At 34.1% G+C, this 17,044-nt stretch overlaps 1 protein-coding gene and 1 long non-coding RNA gene across 2 annotated transcripts; both read left to right on the forward strand.

The window, feature by feature from the left end:
- Nucleotides 1-905: 905 nt before the first annotated feature.
- On the forward strand, nucleotides 906-17,038 carry LOC127161324 (uncharacterized). Its single transcript, XM_051104010.1, has 6 exons — nucleotides 906-1,049; nucleotides 13,106-13,441; nucleotides 13,783-14,121; nucleotides 14,621-14,755; nucleotides 15,163-15,188; nucleotides 15,683-17,038. Exons 1-6 carry the CDS (start codon nucleotides 998-1,000, stop codon nucleotides 15,845-15,847), a joined length of 1,053 nt encoding a protein of 350 aa, XP_050959967.1. The 5' UTR covers nucleotides 906-997; the 3' UTR covers nucleotides 15,848-17,038.
- LOC127161326 (uncharacterized) lies at nucleotides 1,789-6,063 on the forward strand. Its single transcript, XR_007827012.1, has 3 exons — nucleotides 1,789-3,621; nucleotides 4,599-4,686; nucleotides 5,121-6,063. It is a non-coding gene; the product is annotated as an uncharacterized LOC127161326 (long non-coding RNA).
- Nucleotides 17,039-17,044: the final 6 nt, after the last annotated feature.

Raw genomic sequence — 17,044 nt, forward strand, 5'->3', positions numbered from 1 at the left:
AGGTGTAAAATGAAAAGGATTTTTTAAAATAATCTGAACAGTGTTGAAGAATCATTTTTATGAGTGTGTTAAAGTCTAGCTATTAAATCCTTTTATAAACTGACAGCTGTACATTGAATGTAATTTGAGTCGCTTTGAATAAAAAACTTCTGCCAAATAAATGATAGGCTATAAATGAGCATATAACTAAATGTTACTCTGTTTTCAGGCCTACTAAAAATAAAATCAATATTTTGTAATTAATAGCACAGTTCTTTAAGTGTTTTCATTGAACATAGTTATTTATAATATTTGTAATGGGAAATATATATTGTGAATTTGTGAAAATACGCACAAATAAGCTCGGGGAAAGCAGCTAATGAAGTATGCCTAATGGGTGAATAGGAAGGCTAAATCAATGATGAACTTATGCTGTTTGTTTCATGTGTTACTTTATAAATGCAGCCTCTCTACGCCTCAGTCAAGTGACGGTGTATTTCCACTACAGCGTAGCGGAGCGTTTTTCATTCATTCCTATGGAAGTTGAGCGTAAACGCACTGCGCAAGCGTTTAAGCTCAGCTTCCATAGGAATTAATTGAAAACGCCCGCTCCGCTCTGCTAGCTAGGTGCCAGTGGAAACACACAGTGAGCCCGCCATCTGTGAACACTCGGTCAAGCCACCCGCCGCCTGAAGACAGGCGTAAATAAAATAGGGCGTAGCAATTTCAAAGCAGCAATTGAGTATCCCACAAATCTGACTGAAATTCAAAATGACGTGACCTTGTAATCTGATTGGTTATCAAGGCACACGTGATCCAAGCCGTTAAGCTTTCTCAAATATGATTTGTGTTTACATACACTCCTCCCAGTAGTAAACCTGGTTTAAGAGGTTAGGCGCGCAGACTGCGTCACTGATCGAAGTAGCCATGGCTATGTGATGTTATCAGACAGCTAAAAATTCGCGGACAAACAAAAGGAAAATGAATCCGAGTCTTCTATGATACTTTCTTTGTAAAAATGAAGATCCGGTTTAATTTGATCTCACTCTTCATGTTTTCACTCGCACATGGTAAGACTATTATGTTACAATCGGTACATAGCCTAAAACAAGTGCATGGACAATGAATGTAATTTGAGTCACTGTTAAATAAAAGCTTTAGCCAAATGGATTATGTAAATGAACATCAAGCAAAATGTAGTGTGCTACTTTTTGTTATCACCTAGGCTATAACACCAAGTTTACAAAGTAGCCTTGTAGGCTACTAAAATAAAATTTGTATTTTGTAAGCAACCGCACTAAGTTATAGCAGCAAGCAGCAAGTTTTCTATAGATATTATTCATCTAATATTCATGATACTCATCATGGGCAATGTTGTATGAATCTATGGTTGTATAGGAAGCGTGGTGAGTTTAGTTTTAGTTTCGATATTGGCTATATTAAGGGATTGTCTGCAAGTTCCACTCATAGTACGAAAACCTTTCAAACAAATTCCAGCTGCTAAAGGCTTTATTCCTAGTAGACAGCCGACTTACTACATATTAAATTTTGCCAATGCTTCGTTTCCTGTATGTACAGCATACCTTTAAAAAATACTATAATTCAGCAAAAATATTTTTTCCATGTTCCAGCGGGTGTAGTACATTACTATTGACCAGACTGACTTACTACAGGTGAGGTTTTGTGAGTACCTCCATTTGTACAAGTACAGTACACTGTGGTTCGTGGAATTGTCAGACGATCCCTTAGACACCATGTGCCGTGACGTTAAGGTATAAACAAAGCCACTTTTGGCAGTAAGCAGGAAAGGATCACATTGTATGATTCGCTGAGGTGCCTGTAACGTGATCCGAGTTAGCCATTAAGCTTTTTCCAGTGATACTACACATGAAAACTAGGCATATGTCCTTGTTTAGTAATCAAAATATCATTAATAAACAAGAACAATATTATTATTATTATTATTATTGTTGTTGTTATTAGATTCCACATATTATTATAATTGTTAATAGACCTTTTTCACAGAAACCGGAAATACGCAATCGCAGGGTATGCACACTTCCTGTCTAATGTCAACACAGCAGAAAGCGGGGTAATTAAAAATGGAGAGTGTCTACACAACTTCCCTCATGGGTTTGCCAAAGAGCACCTTTGCCGACGTGACAAAAATCGTGGAGGAAAACTCCGTCACAAAGAGGAACAAACTGGAAAAAGGATATACATTTTTCCACTAAGAGTTTATCCATAATAGTGATGCGCGTATGGCGGTTATATCCGCGGGTCGGGTGGGTCCGGTAATAAAAAAAAAAAATGCATTCTGATTATTTGCGGATGGGTCGCGGGTGGATGAGATAAATCAATAATGACGCAAATATTAACTACATTTTCTAAAATATGAACCTGCTTTAAATACTTTGTGTGTGTCTGTTCGCCTGTTCGAAAAGTTGTGACAGAAAAGGTGACATTCCAGATGAAGTTTGAAGGGAGTTTACGCCTGTGTTAATGTTATTGAGTAGGGTAATATACAGTGGTGTAGTGCAGAACCTGCGTATACACATCTCTTTATCAGTCGGCTTTGCATATACCCACTTCTAAACCCTTTCTGATGCGCATCATTCAGTAGTGTCCTGCGTTAGCCAAAATCATAACAGGCCACCTTTGGGCCAAGTGAACGTCTTGTGTGTAGCAGCTAGCGACGATAGCCCATTTTCGTCTTTCTTCTTCGTTAGCAGGGAAGGAGTGGAAAGATAAATAAGGCTGCTTTTGGGCATTACAAAACAGCCCGGTACGCTACAACAACTCTTGCTCGATGCTTGCGCCATCTTTGTTGTTTACCTGGTTACCGGCATACCGGGGAGGAAATAGGTTTCCACAGCAATTGCGTATTTCCGGTGCAAAATACGGAAGTTGTGAGAAAGGTCTATAATGTTTGAGGATCAACTGACCCTAGGTTAATACAATTTACCAAAAATAGCACTATGGAAAATACAAAATAATATGTATAAGTAGCAAGCAGATCAAATGGTTATAACAAAATTGTGACTTTACGAAATACATTACAAAAATTAAACAATAGCCTAAATATGAGAACATACGATAAATAATCCTGTATACAATATTTTAAACATTTTCTAACTGTAAGGTTTTCATTTTCACAAACGGTTAGTATATTACAACTTTTAAAATTTCATTTTCTGTTTATGCTTTTGGAAATGAATTTTTACTATCCCTAGTTAGGCTTATTTGCATTTTAGGTTAATTCTGACCACAAAGTGTGTAATCAAATGGGTGATCGCTCTGCGAAATATATTAAATTATATATTGGGTAATAATATTGCCATTATTGCATATATGTTGGGGTGTGGTTTTTCAATGTAAACAATCACAAGTTTTATTTACATTTCATTATTTACACACAGTAAAAATAGATGGGTTATTTTTTTAACCCAATAGATGGGTTACACATATTGGGTCGCTATGTTGGGTTATTTTCTAAAACGTTGGGATATTTTTTTAAACATCGTTGGGTTGTTTTTAATAATAACCCAGCGTTGGGTTTAACTGGTTCCTGCGGCGACAGTTCAGATTTTAACGGACGACAGTGACTGACAACAGAAGAAGCTGCTGCTGCATCAGTGTGAGGTGAGTAACAGGGTTTTGATAACTCTTATAACATTATACTTATAAGAAGAACGTGTAATGCATTTCAGAATTGAACTTTTGTTGTTGTATGTTTGTTTTTTAACGAAGTTGTAGTTTCCTTTAGTCAGTGTATTGTAAAGTTACTGCGGAGAATGAGTTGGAAATGAATAACTTAACGTTGTGTTAACGTTAACTTAGCTGTCCCAGTTAGGTCGCTAGCAGTAATAAAGTAAATAAAAATTAGCAGAAAGTAGTAAAACTGTTTAGAGATGTATTACAGTAACCTAACGTTAATAATGTACGGTGAAATGTATATAGGAGTGCTTATGTTACTGAAATCACTGTCTGCTATTACTACAGGTTTAGTATTATTTTACAGCTGATGAAGGGTTCCAGGCGTACGGTTTCTGACTACAGTTTGTTTGGTCGCATTAATGATTATCACATTTAACGTTATATATGGGAAATGGCTAATGCTAAATGAGACATTGGTGTTCATTTGAACCGGGCTGCACAGACCATTCAACTTCGGTCCAGCATGTAAGATTAGCTCAGCGGCAGCTCAGAGAGATAAGCTCAAATTCAGTGAATTCTCTGTTAGAAAAGTCTAAAAATAATCAGATTTTCCCAAAAGAAAGACGTGATGGGAGAAACGCAGCTTTTCAAAGTTTCGAATCAATTAAACGAATTGCTTCGCAAAATGATTCACCGCTTCCAATCGTTCGTGACACAACGGCGACGCCTGCTGCTCAAAACAGGGCAAGCGTCAGTTGTTTGGAAAGCGAGCACTAATTGTAATAACACTAAAAGTGTTTTTATGGTTTATTTATATTGAATATTGTTATGCATATATTAGAATCGTCTCTAATTACAGCCATTTCTCTTATAAAGCTATGACAGATTTGCATGTTTTTTTTTTTTTGTTTTTTTTGGGTTTTTTTTAAATGTGTACTAAATGTGTTTATACTTATTTTTAGACATTGGGTTCTTCAGTGAAGGGAAAACTACAACAGTGGAATCTCATACATTAAATATCCACATGCCAATTAACTGAAACATTTCAAGGTAAGTAAACTATTTATATTAGTGATCCATATACACTACCAGTCAAAAGTTTTTGAACAGCAACATTTTTAATGTTTTTAAAGAATTCTTTTCTCTCTAAGCCTACATTTATTTGATCCAAAATGCAGCATTTAAAATAACTGCTTTATATTTGAATATATTTTAAAATGTAATTGTCCAGTCTTTTCAAAGCTGAATTTTCAAATACAAAGCAGTTATTTAAAATAGTAAAAAAATATTTCACAATATTACTGCTTTTACTGTATTTTGGATCAAATATATGCAGGCTTAGTGAGTAGAAAAGAATTCTTTAAAAAAATGTTAAAAATCTTACTGTTCAAAAACTTCTGATTAGTAGTGTAGGTTTTCCAACAATTATGAAAAAATGTTTACTAGTTTATCTGTAAAATGTTTCTTCTTCTGCATTATCACAGAGGAAGGAGTGAATGAAGGAAGTTTTATGCTGCCGGATGACACCAGCATTGCTGCACTAATTCCAAAAAACTCCTCCCAAGTTTTGAGCATTTTCAACAGTGAAGCAGTGGAACAGAAGACCTAACTACAAGCAGTGGATCTGTGTTTCAAACATTTCTACATGTATGACATCAACTACCCAAAGCCCTCTGCACCCATTTGCAGCACACAGTCTTTGATATTCCAGGAGTTCTTTCAACACATCACCTCTTCCTTAGAAACTTTATATTTATTGATCAGTAAAAACTTTTTATGTTACTGATTATCAGTAAGTCCAGCAGCCAGCAGATTTGCTTTGTTTTATTATTATTATTATTATTATTATTACTTGTGTTTATGATTTTTTATTTTTGTTTTATTGATAAAGGTTTGTATGTTGTGTTTGTTTTATTTGTGTATGTGTTGATATAAATAAATATGAATTGATACACATTTGTGACCCTGGACCACAAAACCAGTCATAAGTATCATGGGTATATTTGTAGCAATAGCCAAAATTACATTGCATGGGTCAAAATGATCAATTTTTCTTTCATGCCAAAAATCATTAAAATATTAAGTAAAGATCATGTTCCATGAAGATATTTTGTAAATCTCCTACCATAAGTATATCAAAACTTAATTTCTTATATGTATTGCTAATAACTTCATTTGGACAACTTTAAAGGTAATTTTCTCAATATTTAGATTTTTTTGCACCCTCAGATTACAGATTTTTAAATAGTTGTTCTATCCTAACAAACTACATATTAATAGAAAGCTTATTTATTGAGCTTTCAGATGATATGTACATTTAAATACAAAAAACTTGACCCTTATGACTGGTTTTGTGGACCTGAGTCACAATTGTTGGTTTTGAATTCAGTGACATTTTGAAAATATGTCAGTTGTATGTGCATATTTGTGTGTTTTAAATGTAATATATTTACACATTATTGTACACTTATTTTGTAAACATTTGCAGTATGAATTTATTGTACTTACTAAAACTGTTATACATTTCAAAATATATTTGTTAAAAAAAATATTATTTGCATATTTAAATAAACAACATATTTATTTTAAAACAAAGTAGTGTTATAATGTATTTTTATTAAAAAAAAAAAAAAAAAAAAAATAATAAAACTGATGTAAATTAATCTAAATAATTAACTCAACTGTTGGGTTACTTTTAACCCAACTGAAATAACCCACAGATGGGAAGGTGCTATACCAACCCATAGTTGGGTTACTTTTAACCCAGCATTTTTTAGTGAGCACATTTACGAGCAGGTAACCCAACTCTGCCCCTAAACCTACCATTTGTCAATGAAACACAAGATATAACAGGCAGATACAGCTACAGTAATAATTTATTCAAAGAGTATTAATATTCCAAGTCTTCCGAGGCAAAACAATTTATTTGTGAGAGGAATAGACGCGATCCGCCTCTGTCCGCTGTAAAGCTCAGTCTGTTTGTACGTAAATAAATTTAAAACATGCCGCCTGCCAGAAGAAGTGTTACGTCAGCCTTGGTTGTGAAATGCCACTGGCTCTTGTGTGTCTCGATTGTGTCATGCTAAGGTTCGGGAATATCTTTTTGAATGAGATGTGAGCGTGTTAACTGAGCAGGATCAGTTTCAGCGATTAAAACCTTATGTTTTACTCTTCTTTGCATAAAGATATAGGCCGGTTGTAAGACTAGGCTGGACATAAAATGCGCTTTAAGTCGTGTATAGAATTTATACCAGTTGCACCATCTCGGCGTAGTGCTACGTCTGAGACTAAATCTTACGCCTACTTAAAGGTAGGCGTAAAGTGAAAAGTCACATTTGCTCGGACATGATTCCTTTTTAATTAATTATTGCAGATGCCAACTGTAATGTTTATGGTCTTTCGGGCAGGATAATGTGGCCTATAAATAATTATTATGGGGGATGGGTCATGCAACACACACAAGCAACGCGCAAACTTTGCGCAAGAGTTGTAAAAGTTAAAGTAAAAAGAAACTACGGCTAACACTGCATTAACGGCACAAATTCTCTCAGAAACAACGAGAGACGAATCTACTTTACTATGCTGATAAGGGTATATTATAAACTGTATTAAAGTATTCCCTTAATATTTCTATTCGACATCTTGCTTGGACAGTATAAATGCTTGGAAATATTTAACGTCTTTAATTCCTCTCATCATTTGCAGCGTTCCTGCAGTAAGTTTTGTGCTTGCTTTTTAATTTAGAAATATCAGCTTTCAAATTCTGTCAATTCTATCACAAACTCTACAATTTATAAATATGTTTTTTTTTTTTTTTTTTTTTTTTTAGCCACAGAAAGCCTCAAGAGTCTAAAATGCACAATGTCACGTAAATTCACATTTACCCCAGGAAAGACATTCATTGTACAATAGGGGTGTGACGAGACGCCTATCCCACGAGACGAAACGAGACGAGATTTTTAAACTTTTCTTAAGAAATCATCAATGATTAAATGTATAGGGAAAATAGTCATTTATTCAACTGAAAAATACAAAATGCAAAATGCAAAAAAAAAAAAAAAAAAAAAAATGTAGGTGCATTTTGAACTTTATGAAATTAAACTTAAACTTCCATTTTAATGAATTATATGCAGTAAAAAAAAAAAAAAAAAAAAAAAAAAAAAAAAAAAAAAACATTTAAACGAGCTTTTGGATAGATTGAGAGTTCCAGTTGTTTTTTTTTAAATTGGAGATCACGATTCTCTCACGATTCTGGAGAAAAAAGATCAGAAAACTAAACAAAATAACGTAATTTACTAGTGGTTCTGACAAACTGTTCATTGCTTAAGTCTTTTAAAAACATATATTCATTTAAACAAAATAAAAGTCAAAAACTTGTTTAACAAGTCAAAAACTTGTTTGACTATTGAAATCTCCTGAATGAATGATTCAATGACATACCTGTCAATGACATACAATGACATACTTTTTTTCCTGGCGGAAGAGGATAAGCGTTACAATACATACACGTGTTAAAATACTTTCGTTTTTATCGCTACTGTAGACAATAAGTGTTTATACCCAAAGTATAAACTTTTATCCCAGTACTTCTGTTATTTAAATGTCTGTAACATAGAAATAATGATTATAATGTGTTTGAAAAGACTGTTTGTGTTGCTCTTTCTGCGTTCACATTTACCCCGACCCTCTAATTCATTAACATGAGCAGCGACAAAACCTGCTTCTCACGCTCCACTGACACTGGCGATGTGAAACAGTCATAATAGACATAGCTACACTGTAAAAAAAATCCCGTAGTTTTTACGGAAAAAAACTGGCAGCTGGGGTTACCAGAACAATTCCGTAAAATATACAACAAAACAGTAATTGCTTTTACCGAATAACATGTACATTTTACAGTTTAAACCAGCATATAACACACTGGACTTCTGTTATATTTACTGGTTTATACTGTAAAATTGACATGTTATTCGGTAAAAGCAATTACTGTTTTGTTGTATATTTTACGGAATTGTTCTGGTAACCCCAGCTGCCAGTTTTTTTCCGTAAAAACTACAGGACTTTTTTTTACATTGAACATTTTGTGTTTTACGGTTTTCAGTTCAATTTACAGGTAAATACCGTAATTTTATTCTGATATAATTTTAATGTACCAACCTATTGAAGTAATGAAATCTTTTTTGTACCTTTGTAATACACTGATAACCACCAAAAGCAGGTGGTGATGAGAAAGTCAAATGATGAAGCAAAGCTCATCACAAACAGCTTTTAAAAATTAACATATATAGAAGGTGCACAGTGTCATTCACACAAACACTAAACACCATCATGGTAACAGACATGAAACTGAAATAATGCATAAACATTAATTTAACAACATTAGATGTAACATAGAACCCTAATGTACAAAACAGCTAAGCAAAAAACTAAGAAGAAAGGGTTATTTCAACAAAAAAACATCAAATTTAAAAAAAATGTAACACAGGGAATTCTGGGAATGTCAGTTTACGGTAAATTTCACTGTTCACTGTAAATTTTACGGCATTTTACCGTTAACCATTTAACATGTTTTTACTGTAGCATTTTTACAGTATTTTACCGTTAAATTCACGGTCATTTTTTTTTATTTAAGTCTACAGAATTTAATTGTAATTTTAACAGTTTCATTGCCATTTATACTGTATTGCATTGTATTGCAAAAACAGTGTTTGTTTGTCAAAATAACATCAATATGTCTTTTACACAGAGAAAGTATGTTTAAAAAACATAATTTTGATGTTGAATTTACAGTTACATTTAGTTTAACATGTTACTAAATTACACTGTAAAGTATACAATGTTTCACTGTAATTCAATTTACAGTATTTTAATGTTGTGATTTTACAGCATTTCACTGTTATTTTAACAGACATTTTTTACAGTGTACATCGTTGTCATTCAGGAATACGATCGCGTGGGTGTTTTAACTGAGATCTCAATATTTTAAGGATTAATCGTGCAGCTCTAATGTAAACACTGCAAAATATTTACAAGGATTTCGTTACGAAATCAGATCTCGCGTCACATCCCTGTTGTACAATAAATTCGATAGTTAGAAAACAAAAATAACTATAAAGGGAAGCATTGTATTACATTCATTATATTTTACTTAACCTGTCACCTTTATTTTTAGTGTTAGTCTGATGAAATATGTCATGGGAATGTGCAAGGAGACCTCAGAAAACCCAGAATAACCCAGCAAACACAGAACGTTCCCCTAACGTTCCCATGCTTCCCATTTGGTTATTTTTTGGGAACCAAATGAGAACGTTCCCTGTAGGTTCTCTTTTTAATAACCTATAAAGAATGTTCCCAGAACGTTCCCTGTGGGTTATTTTTGGTTTAAGTTTATGACCTAAAAAGAACCTTCCCAGAACGTTCCCTGCAAGCAGAGGCGAACCAAGGTGAAGTGGGGGCCCCAGGCAAAATGAATAGATGAGGCCCTTCTAAAAGATTATTTTGTTAATATATCTTTGTTATCTAAATATACATTTATACAACATAAAAAAGTAGTCAAAACACACAATATAACATAAATAGTTTTATGCTTATGTAATTTTTTTAAACAAAGTGCATATTCTTTGACAAAATATTAATAAAAAATCTTAAAGACACAGAACAATCTTCTTATTTACAGTAATGGACTACATCTGACACGCTGAACTTACCATTTTCACTGTCAGGAGGCTGGACTGGGGTATCTTCTATTATATTTATAGAGATATATGGTAATCATCTTAATTTATTATTTATTATTAGTTTATCAACTGGCTATGTTAACCAATTTTCTAGAGTTGTAAAGTAAATGTATTGATATAGTAACAATATATCTAACATGCTGAGCTTACCATTTTCACTGTCAGAAGGATGGACTGGGGTATCTCCCTGAGGTGGTGGTGGTGACAGGAACTTAAGCAATGCTCCTGAATGCAGAAATATATGATTAGCATTTTAATTAAATCGTTTTAATTTAATTTACAGTTTATTAACTATTAGTTCATTGTTAGTTGACAACTAATTGTGTTAACTCAACTATTTTAATGTAGAAGAGCTAAATAAAAATATCAACTAAGTAAATGTAATGATATTTATTTAAATTGTTTTGTGAGCTCTCCACTGGCGGCAAAACACAGTACCAAAACTTGCAAAGTGGTGATGTTCACCTCATTAACATTATCACCTATTGCAGCCTATTAATACCTGCATAAAATACATGCTGCTGCTACAGTACGTGTAACCCTAGCTAGTAACCCTGTTAGAAATTAGACAATCTAGAAAATTATTAAACGAAAATAAGCTGGAACAACAAAAACACTGGTTTGTCATATAATTATCATTAAGTCATCAATGATCAGTATCTCCATCACTTAACTTACCGCTGTCATGTTTCCTCTTTTCCTCCTCTTCTTTTTTTTTTTTCAAAAGTCCTTTTCATTTTAAAAAACTAGTAATAGTGCTGCATCAGTTTGAAGAAAAAGCAAGCACATCCAGCGTAACGCGAGAGGGAGCCCTCTAGGGGGGATGCGGATATATTGCTCCAAGTTGCGTGTCAAGTCAGTCAAGTCACCTTTATTTATATACCGCCTTTAACAATACAGAATTGTGACGAGGCGGCTGTACAGTATTAAATAGGAAACAGTACATCAACAATGCCAAAGGCAACAGTAAACACTCACTTTTTAGGTAAAGATAGTTAATCAAAAACAATAAAATAAAATGCAATATTGTGTTAAGAGAAAGTGTCCCCAACTAAGCAAGCCAGAGGCGACAGCGGCAAGGAACCAAAACTCCATTGGTGACAAATGGAGAAAAAAACCTTGGGAGAAACCAGGCTCAGTCGGGGGGCCAGTTCTCCTCTGGCCAAAGTTCCCGTGGTCTTGTGTCGACAGCCGTCTAGGTGATGTGGTCTTCACTGTGGATCCGTCTCTGGGGCTCATCTAGTTGATGTGGACTCCGCTAACATTCAGGGCTGTAGAGGTCATCTCTAGGTGCTGATCCACCATCGGGGCTGGGTTCGGACTGGATCCGGGGGACTGCAGTGACCATCTGATCTTTATACGGACTGGATCTGGTGGTTAATGTGACCTCGGAATAAGAGAGAAACAGACTAATATTTGCGTAGATGCCATTCTTCTGACGATGCACTGAGTACATCAGATGTTATGGGAAGTGTTCCTGGTTCCGGTTGACCTAATTAGTGCAGCCTAACAATCCTTTAACGGATTTGAATTATAAGAATATGTTGATTTGTTATGTGTATGCGTGTATGTTTTTAATAATGACATTTCAGATTGTTCAAATGGTCAGCTGTCGGGGCCCCCTCAAAATGCGGGGGCCCCAGGCAATTGCCTGTCTTGCCTGCCCTATTGCTACGCCTCTGCCTGCAAGTATATACCCTACTTCTCTGCAGGTTAACTGTGACTGTACTCATATTCAACTGTTACATGTTTTATATTGTTCAGAAGGGTAAGGGTGGGTTTCGGTGCTCCAATTAAAGTATAAATTTATATTAAATTATTTACATTTTTTACAAATGCATGCAAACCGTTAAATTAAAGCAAACAGCTGAAATCAATGAAGGACTCTGCACGTCAAAAAGTAATCCCAAAGGGTCCTGACCAAGCCTAAATATGAGTTGAGAGTGAGAACGCTATCACACTGTGGACACAAAACTGGTTGTCAGCGCTGCCCCGCAACATACATTTACTATTAAAGGAGAAGTCCACTTTCAAAACAAAGACTCACATATAATATACTTACTTGTCATCCAAGATGTTCATGTCTTTCTTTGTTCAGTCGTAAATAAATTATGTTTTTTGAGGAAAACATTTCTGCATTTTTCTCCATATAATGGACTGATATGGTGCCCCGATTTTCAACTTCCAAAATGCAGTTTAAATGCGGCTTCAAACGGTGCAAAATGCGGTTGTAAACGATCACAGCCAAGAAAGAAGGGTCTTATCTAGCAAAACGATCGGTTATTTTAATAAAAAATAATACGATTTATATACTTTTTAATGCCAAACGCTCGTCTTGTCTTATTTTGCTTGGACTGTTTTTGTTCTGGTTCATACAGGGCTCAGAGGTCCCCCGAACATGGTTTTGCGATCGCGACCGATCAACTGCTGACAATAGTTAGTAATAAAAAGGTTCTGTTCTTCATGGCTAAAGTAGTCCTGTGCAACCAAGTTATCAGCTATAACTTGCAGCGCCCTCTGCTGGTAAAAAACAAAAACAAAAAACAAATTACTACATGATTGTCAGCAGGCTATATTGGTTGAGCTTGTACAGTATTGCAATTGTGGGTTGTTTTGAACATGAGGGACATTTCCAGGCAAAAAAAGAAAAAAAAAAAAAAAAACATTTTCACAGCACTTTACTGTTGTATAACTTTGTTTGGCTAATAATTAACTGTTAATTTCTTATCCAGGTGTTTCTGGTGTTGAGAAAGATGAAGTGTCAGCATTTGTGATGACGGGAGATTCAGTCACTCTACACACTGATGTTACAACAATCCAGCAACAAGATATAAAATGGTATTTTAATTACACTCGTATCGCTGAAATCACTGAAGATCTCGGCGATATCTGTACAGATGTTCAGTGTAATGAAGGTGCTGAGAGATTCAGACATAGATTGGAGCTGGATCATTGGACTGGATCTCTGACCATCACAAACACCAGAACCACAGACTCTGGACTTTATGAATTAAAGATAATCAGCATCAGAATCAGCAGTGAAAAGACCTTCAGTGTTACTGTCCATGGTGAGTCATTTAACAAATTGAATGAATGAACCTATTTAAAAAGATATAATCTTTTAAACAGTTCAGTTTTTAAACTAAATCATCTTATTTTTTTTTGTGAGCTGAAAGTTTGAAGAGTTAGTTTTGTTTTTCGTCTGTGATCACGTTGTCCTATCATCTGTCTGAGTAAATAATGAGGATTTGATGTAAAATAAGTTTACAACATGTGTACAAAACAGAGATACATGTTGCTTTTTAAGAAGCATGATTAAATCACTTTCATATTCAAAGTTTTTTTTTATATATATTGTGTGTCTTTTGGCATAAATATCCATCCAATCATCTGTTGGTTTGTGTTTCAGATGTTCCTGCTGCTGAACAAGATGAAATGAAGAGAAAGTCAGTGAAGGAGGGAGAATCAGTCACTTTAGATACTGGTGTGACAAAAAACCCAAATGATTTGATGACGTGGCATTTTAAGGCCATTTGCATCGCTGAAATCAGTGAAGAACCCAGAAAGATCTGTACAGATGTTCAGTGTAAAGATGGTGATGAGAGATTCAGAAATAGACTGAAGCTAGATCATCAGACTGGATCTCTGACCATCACAAACACCACAATCACAGACTCTGGAGTTTATCAACTACAGATCAACAGCAGTAGTTTCAGCATCATTAGGAGCTTCAGTGTTACCGTCACTGGTTAGTATTATTTAGTTTAGTTCCCTTTAGCAATTTTAAAATAGTTTATTATTATTATTATTATTTTAATTTATTTATTTATTTTTAGTGGTTTCTTTGTGTTTGAAAATGGGAGCTTTGACTCAGTATCAAATGGAGTGGAACATTTCTAGAAACTTTTCAACATTTTCTGAAAATTTCCAAAATGTCTAGAATGTTTCTGAAATTAACCAGAAAATTTCCACCTGTTTGCAACCATAGTATTACACTATAATTGAGATAACACCTTCATGTCAAGTGATACAACAAAGACATGCTCTTTACAGGAGTGAAGATAAAATAATCTGTTTTAGCTGCTGCTCTTCAAAACCCACCAGATCCCATAATTTATTTTGTTAAATCAATATCATGATGATTAAAGCAGAAAAAGTGTAAATGCTTGAAAAACACACTGGTAAAAATCAATGGTAAAAATAGTTGTACTTTAGTAATAATGACTGTTTCTCTTTATCTGTTCCAGATTCAGGTCTGTCTTCAGCTGCTGTAGCAGGAATATGTGCTGCTGTTGTTGGTGTTGTTGTTGTTGTTATTGTTATTCTGCTGCTGATGGCTGTATCTCGTTATACTCAACTACACAGTCTTGTAAGAAGGAATGGTGAGTATTAAACTTAGTGACTGGAAGTCTGATTCTTTTCCACAAATTTGTTCTTTAAACCATCCATTTCCATAACCTGGTGTAAAAAAGAAAAAAGATTCACTAGTTGGTTTACCTCAATACTAGGGATGGACCAATCACATTTTCTTTTTTTTTTTTTTTTTTTTTTTTTTTTTTTGCATTTTTTAGCACCCCAGATTTGGGTCATTAAATATCCATTCTGATTGTGAGCATTATAAAATGTAATATACTCTAATTACAAGTACTTTAGGATATTTGGAATCTGAATATGTAATACAGATGACATGTAATCAACTCTGCTCTGATCACACATACAGCTGAATTAACAAGATGGAAATTGTGTGCAAATATTTTTTTAATTGATTAGTTTGTTGTTGTTTAAACAGACACCAGGACGAAGCACAGTAATCAGGTAAGATACTATGAGCACTGAATCAGTTTGCCTACAAAAAATCAGAATCAGATCTGCAAGTTGGCAACATTTTTATGTGGTTTGATTCGGAAAACACTACATTAAAACACAAAATAACTCATGAGGACATCACTATTGTTATACTTCATAATAAACAGTGGTGTGGATACATTTTGTATTAGTTTATATTATTATCAGAATTATATTTATATAAAAAGAAAAAAAAAGGGTGCCAATATTTTTGGCCACAGCTGTATATAACTGTAGTTCACGAGATGACGGAGTAATGCAGGTTATCACATTCATCAAGAAAAACATCCCACTTTTATGTTCAATATTTAGGAAATATTAGGAGATATGTTCTGCAAACATTAAAAGAATACACGCTTATAATTCCTAGTTCATGTTTGTTTTTTGTTTGTTTGCTTGTTTGTGCAAGTGAATCACTAGTCCTGTTCATTTCTTTTACCTTCTGTGAATCTGTTTTCTTACAGGCGAATGGTTTTCATGATTTGTCACCTAATCAGAGTGACATTCCACTGGTGGATGACGTTAGTGAGACGCCCTCCAATCACACCAATGCTGTAGTGATGAACACTATCGATGGCTTGTCCTCTAATCACATTGAGATTGAGTCTGCGGCTGCCACTGAGATGTAACATTATTAATTATTTTGATACTTTAATTGAAATGGAATGTGAAGAGAGGATGGGAAATGGAAAGATTTTCTTGTTTCCAATCTGCTCTTTATCGTAACACAGTCTCTTATTGTTCAGAGAAATAGTGTCAATTTCACCTCAACACTAATTTCAACAACACAGCAAGAACTAATTGTGTTGATACAATGTCCTTGGTAACCATTTCATCTTAATTAAAGGAACCAAAACAGCTTCCTTAAGCCATCTTAAACTCAGTATCTGCAATGTCTATTTTACGTCTGTATTTACATCTGCAAGATGTATTTTTTTAGTGTGTTTTTGCGTTTTCGTACACGAGTATCCTCGTAAAGTCAGTTACATCTTAAAAGAACGTAAACAGCAAACAAACAAACAAAAAAGACAGAGAAATGTCATTGTTAGACCTGACTGAAGAACTTAAAGCACTGCTTTTTTGTATGTATGTTCAGTAACTATTTGTGCCATTGGTTGTCATTTTTTTTTTTTGTTTAATTAAGTTAAATATGTCTGATGCCATTTGATAATGTTTAAACTTTGTATACAGTTAGTAGCTTTTTCGGTAAACTAATACAGTCCTACAGTAAACTAAAATAATATACTTATGAAATAATAATTTTCTTAGATATGATAATAATAATAATAATAATAAAGTAATAATAATAATAATAATAATAATAATTAAAGTGTTTATTTTCCTAAAATGTGATGTGGACTGAGACACTATCAAACTAACAAAAAGTGCACATGAATTTAAGTTTACAATGACAAAAATGTCATGCATAGATAAAGTTCAGACCATTTGCCTCTAAGTTCTCTGTGACAAGAACTACAGTGTAAGACCTAAATGCCTTGACATACCAGTAGTTTTGACCCATTTCGTGACATTCACTTATAGCTGCTATACTGGCTGTTTACATTACACTGTCGCCCAGATGGGCACACGGCTGCAACAGGAGAGATGCCGAAAAACTGATGCTGCAAATGTTGTTAATTGATACTGTTGACGTTAATACAAAAGACTGATATTGTGTTGTTAATATACTGAGCGTTTTTTACTTATCCAGCATTTTACCAAGCAAGCTGCCATTAAGATCAACCATCCTTATACAAAATGCAAACCAGAATTACCCAGCTTGAAAAATCATTTACTTAATTTCACTGAGAGTGTTTATGTTTCAT

This window comes from Labeo rohita, unplaced genomic scaffold (assembly GCF_022985175.1).
Source record: "Labeo rohita strain BAU-BD-2019 unplaced genomic scaffold, IGBB_LRoh.1.0 scaffold_613, whole genome shotgun sequence".
NCBI classification, from domain to species: Eukaryota; Metazoa; Chordata; class Actinopteri; order Cypriniformes; family Cyprinidae; genus Labeo; species Labeo rohita.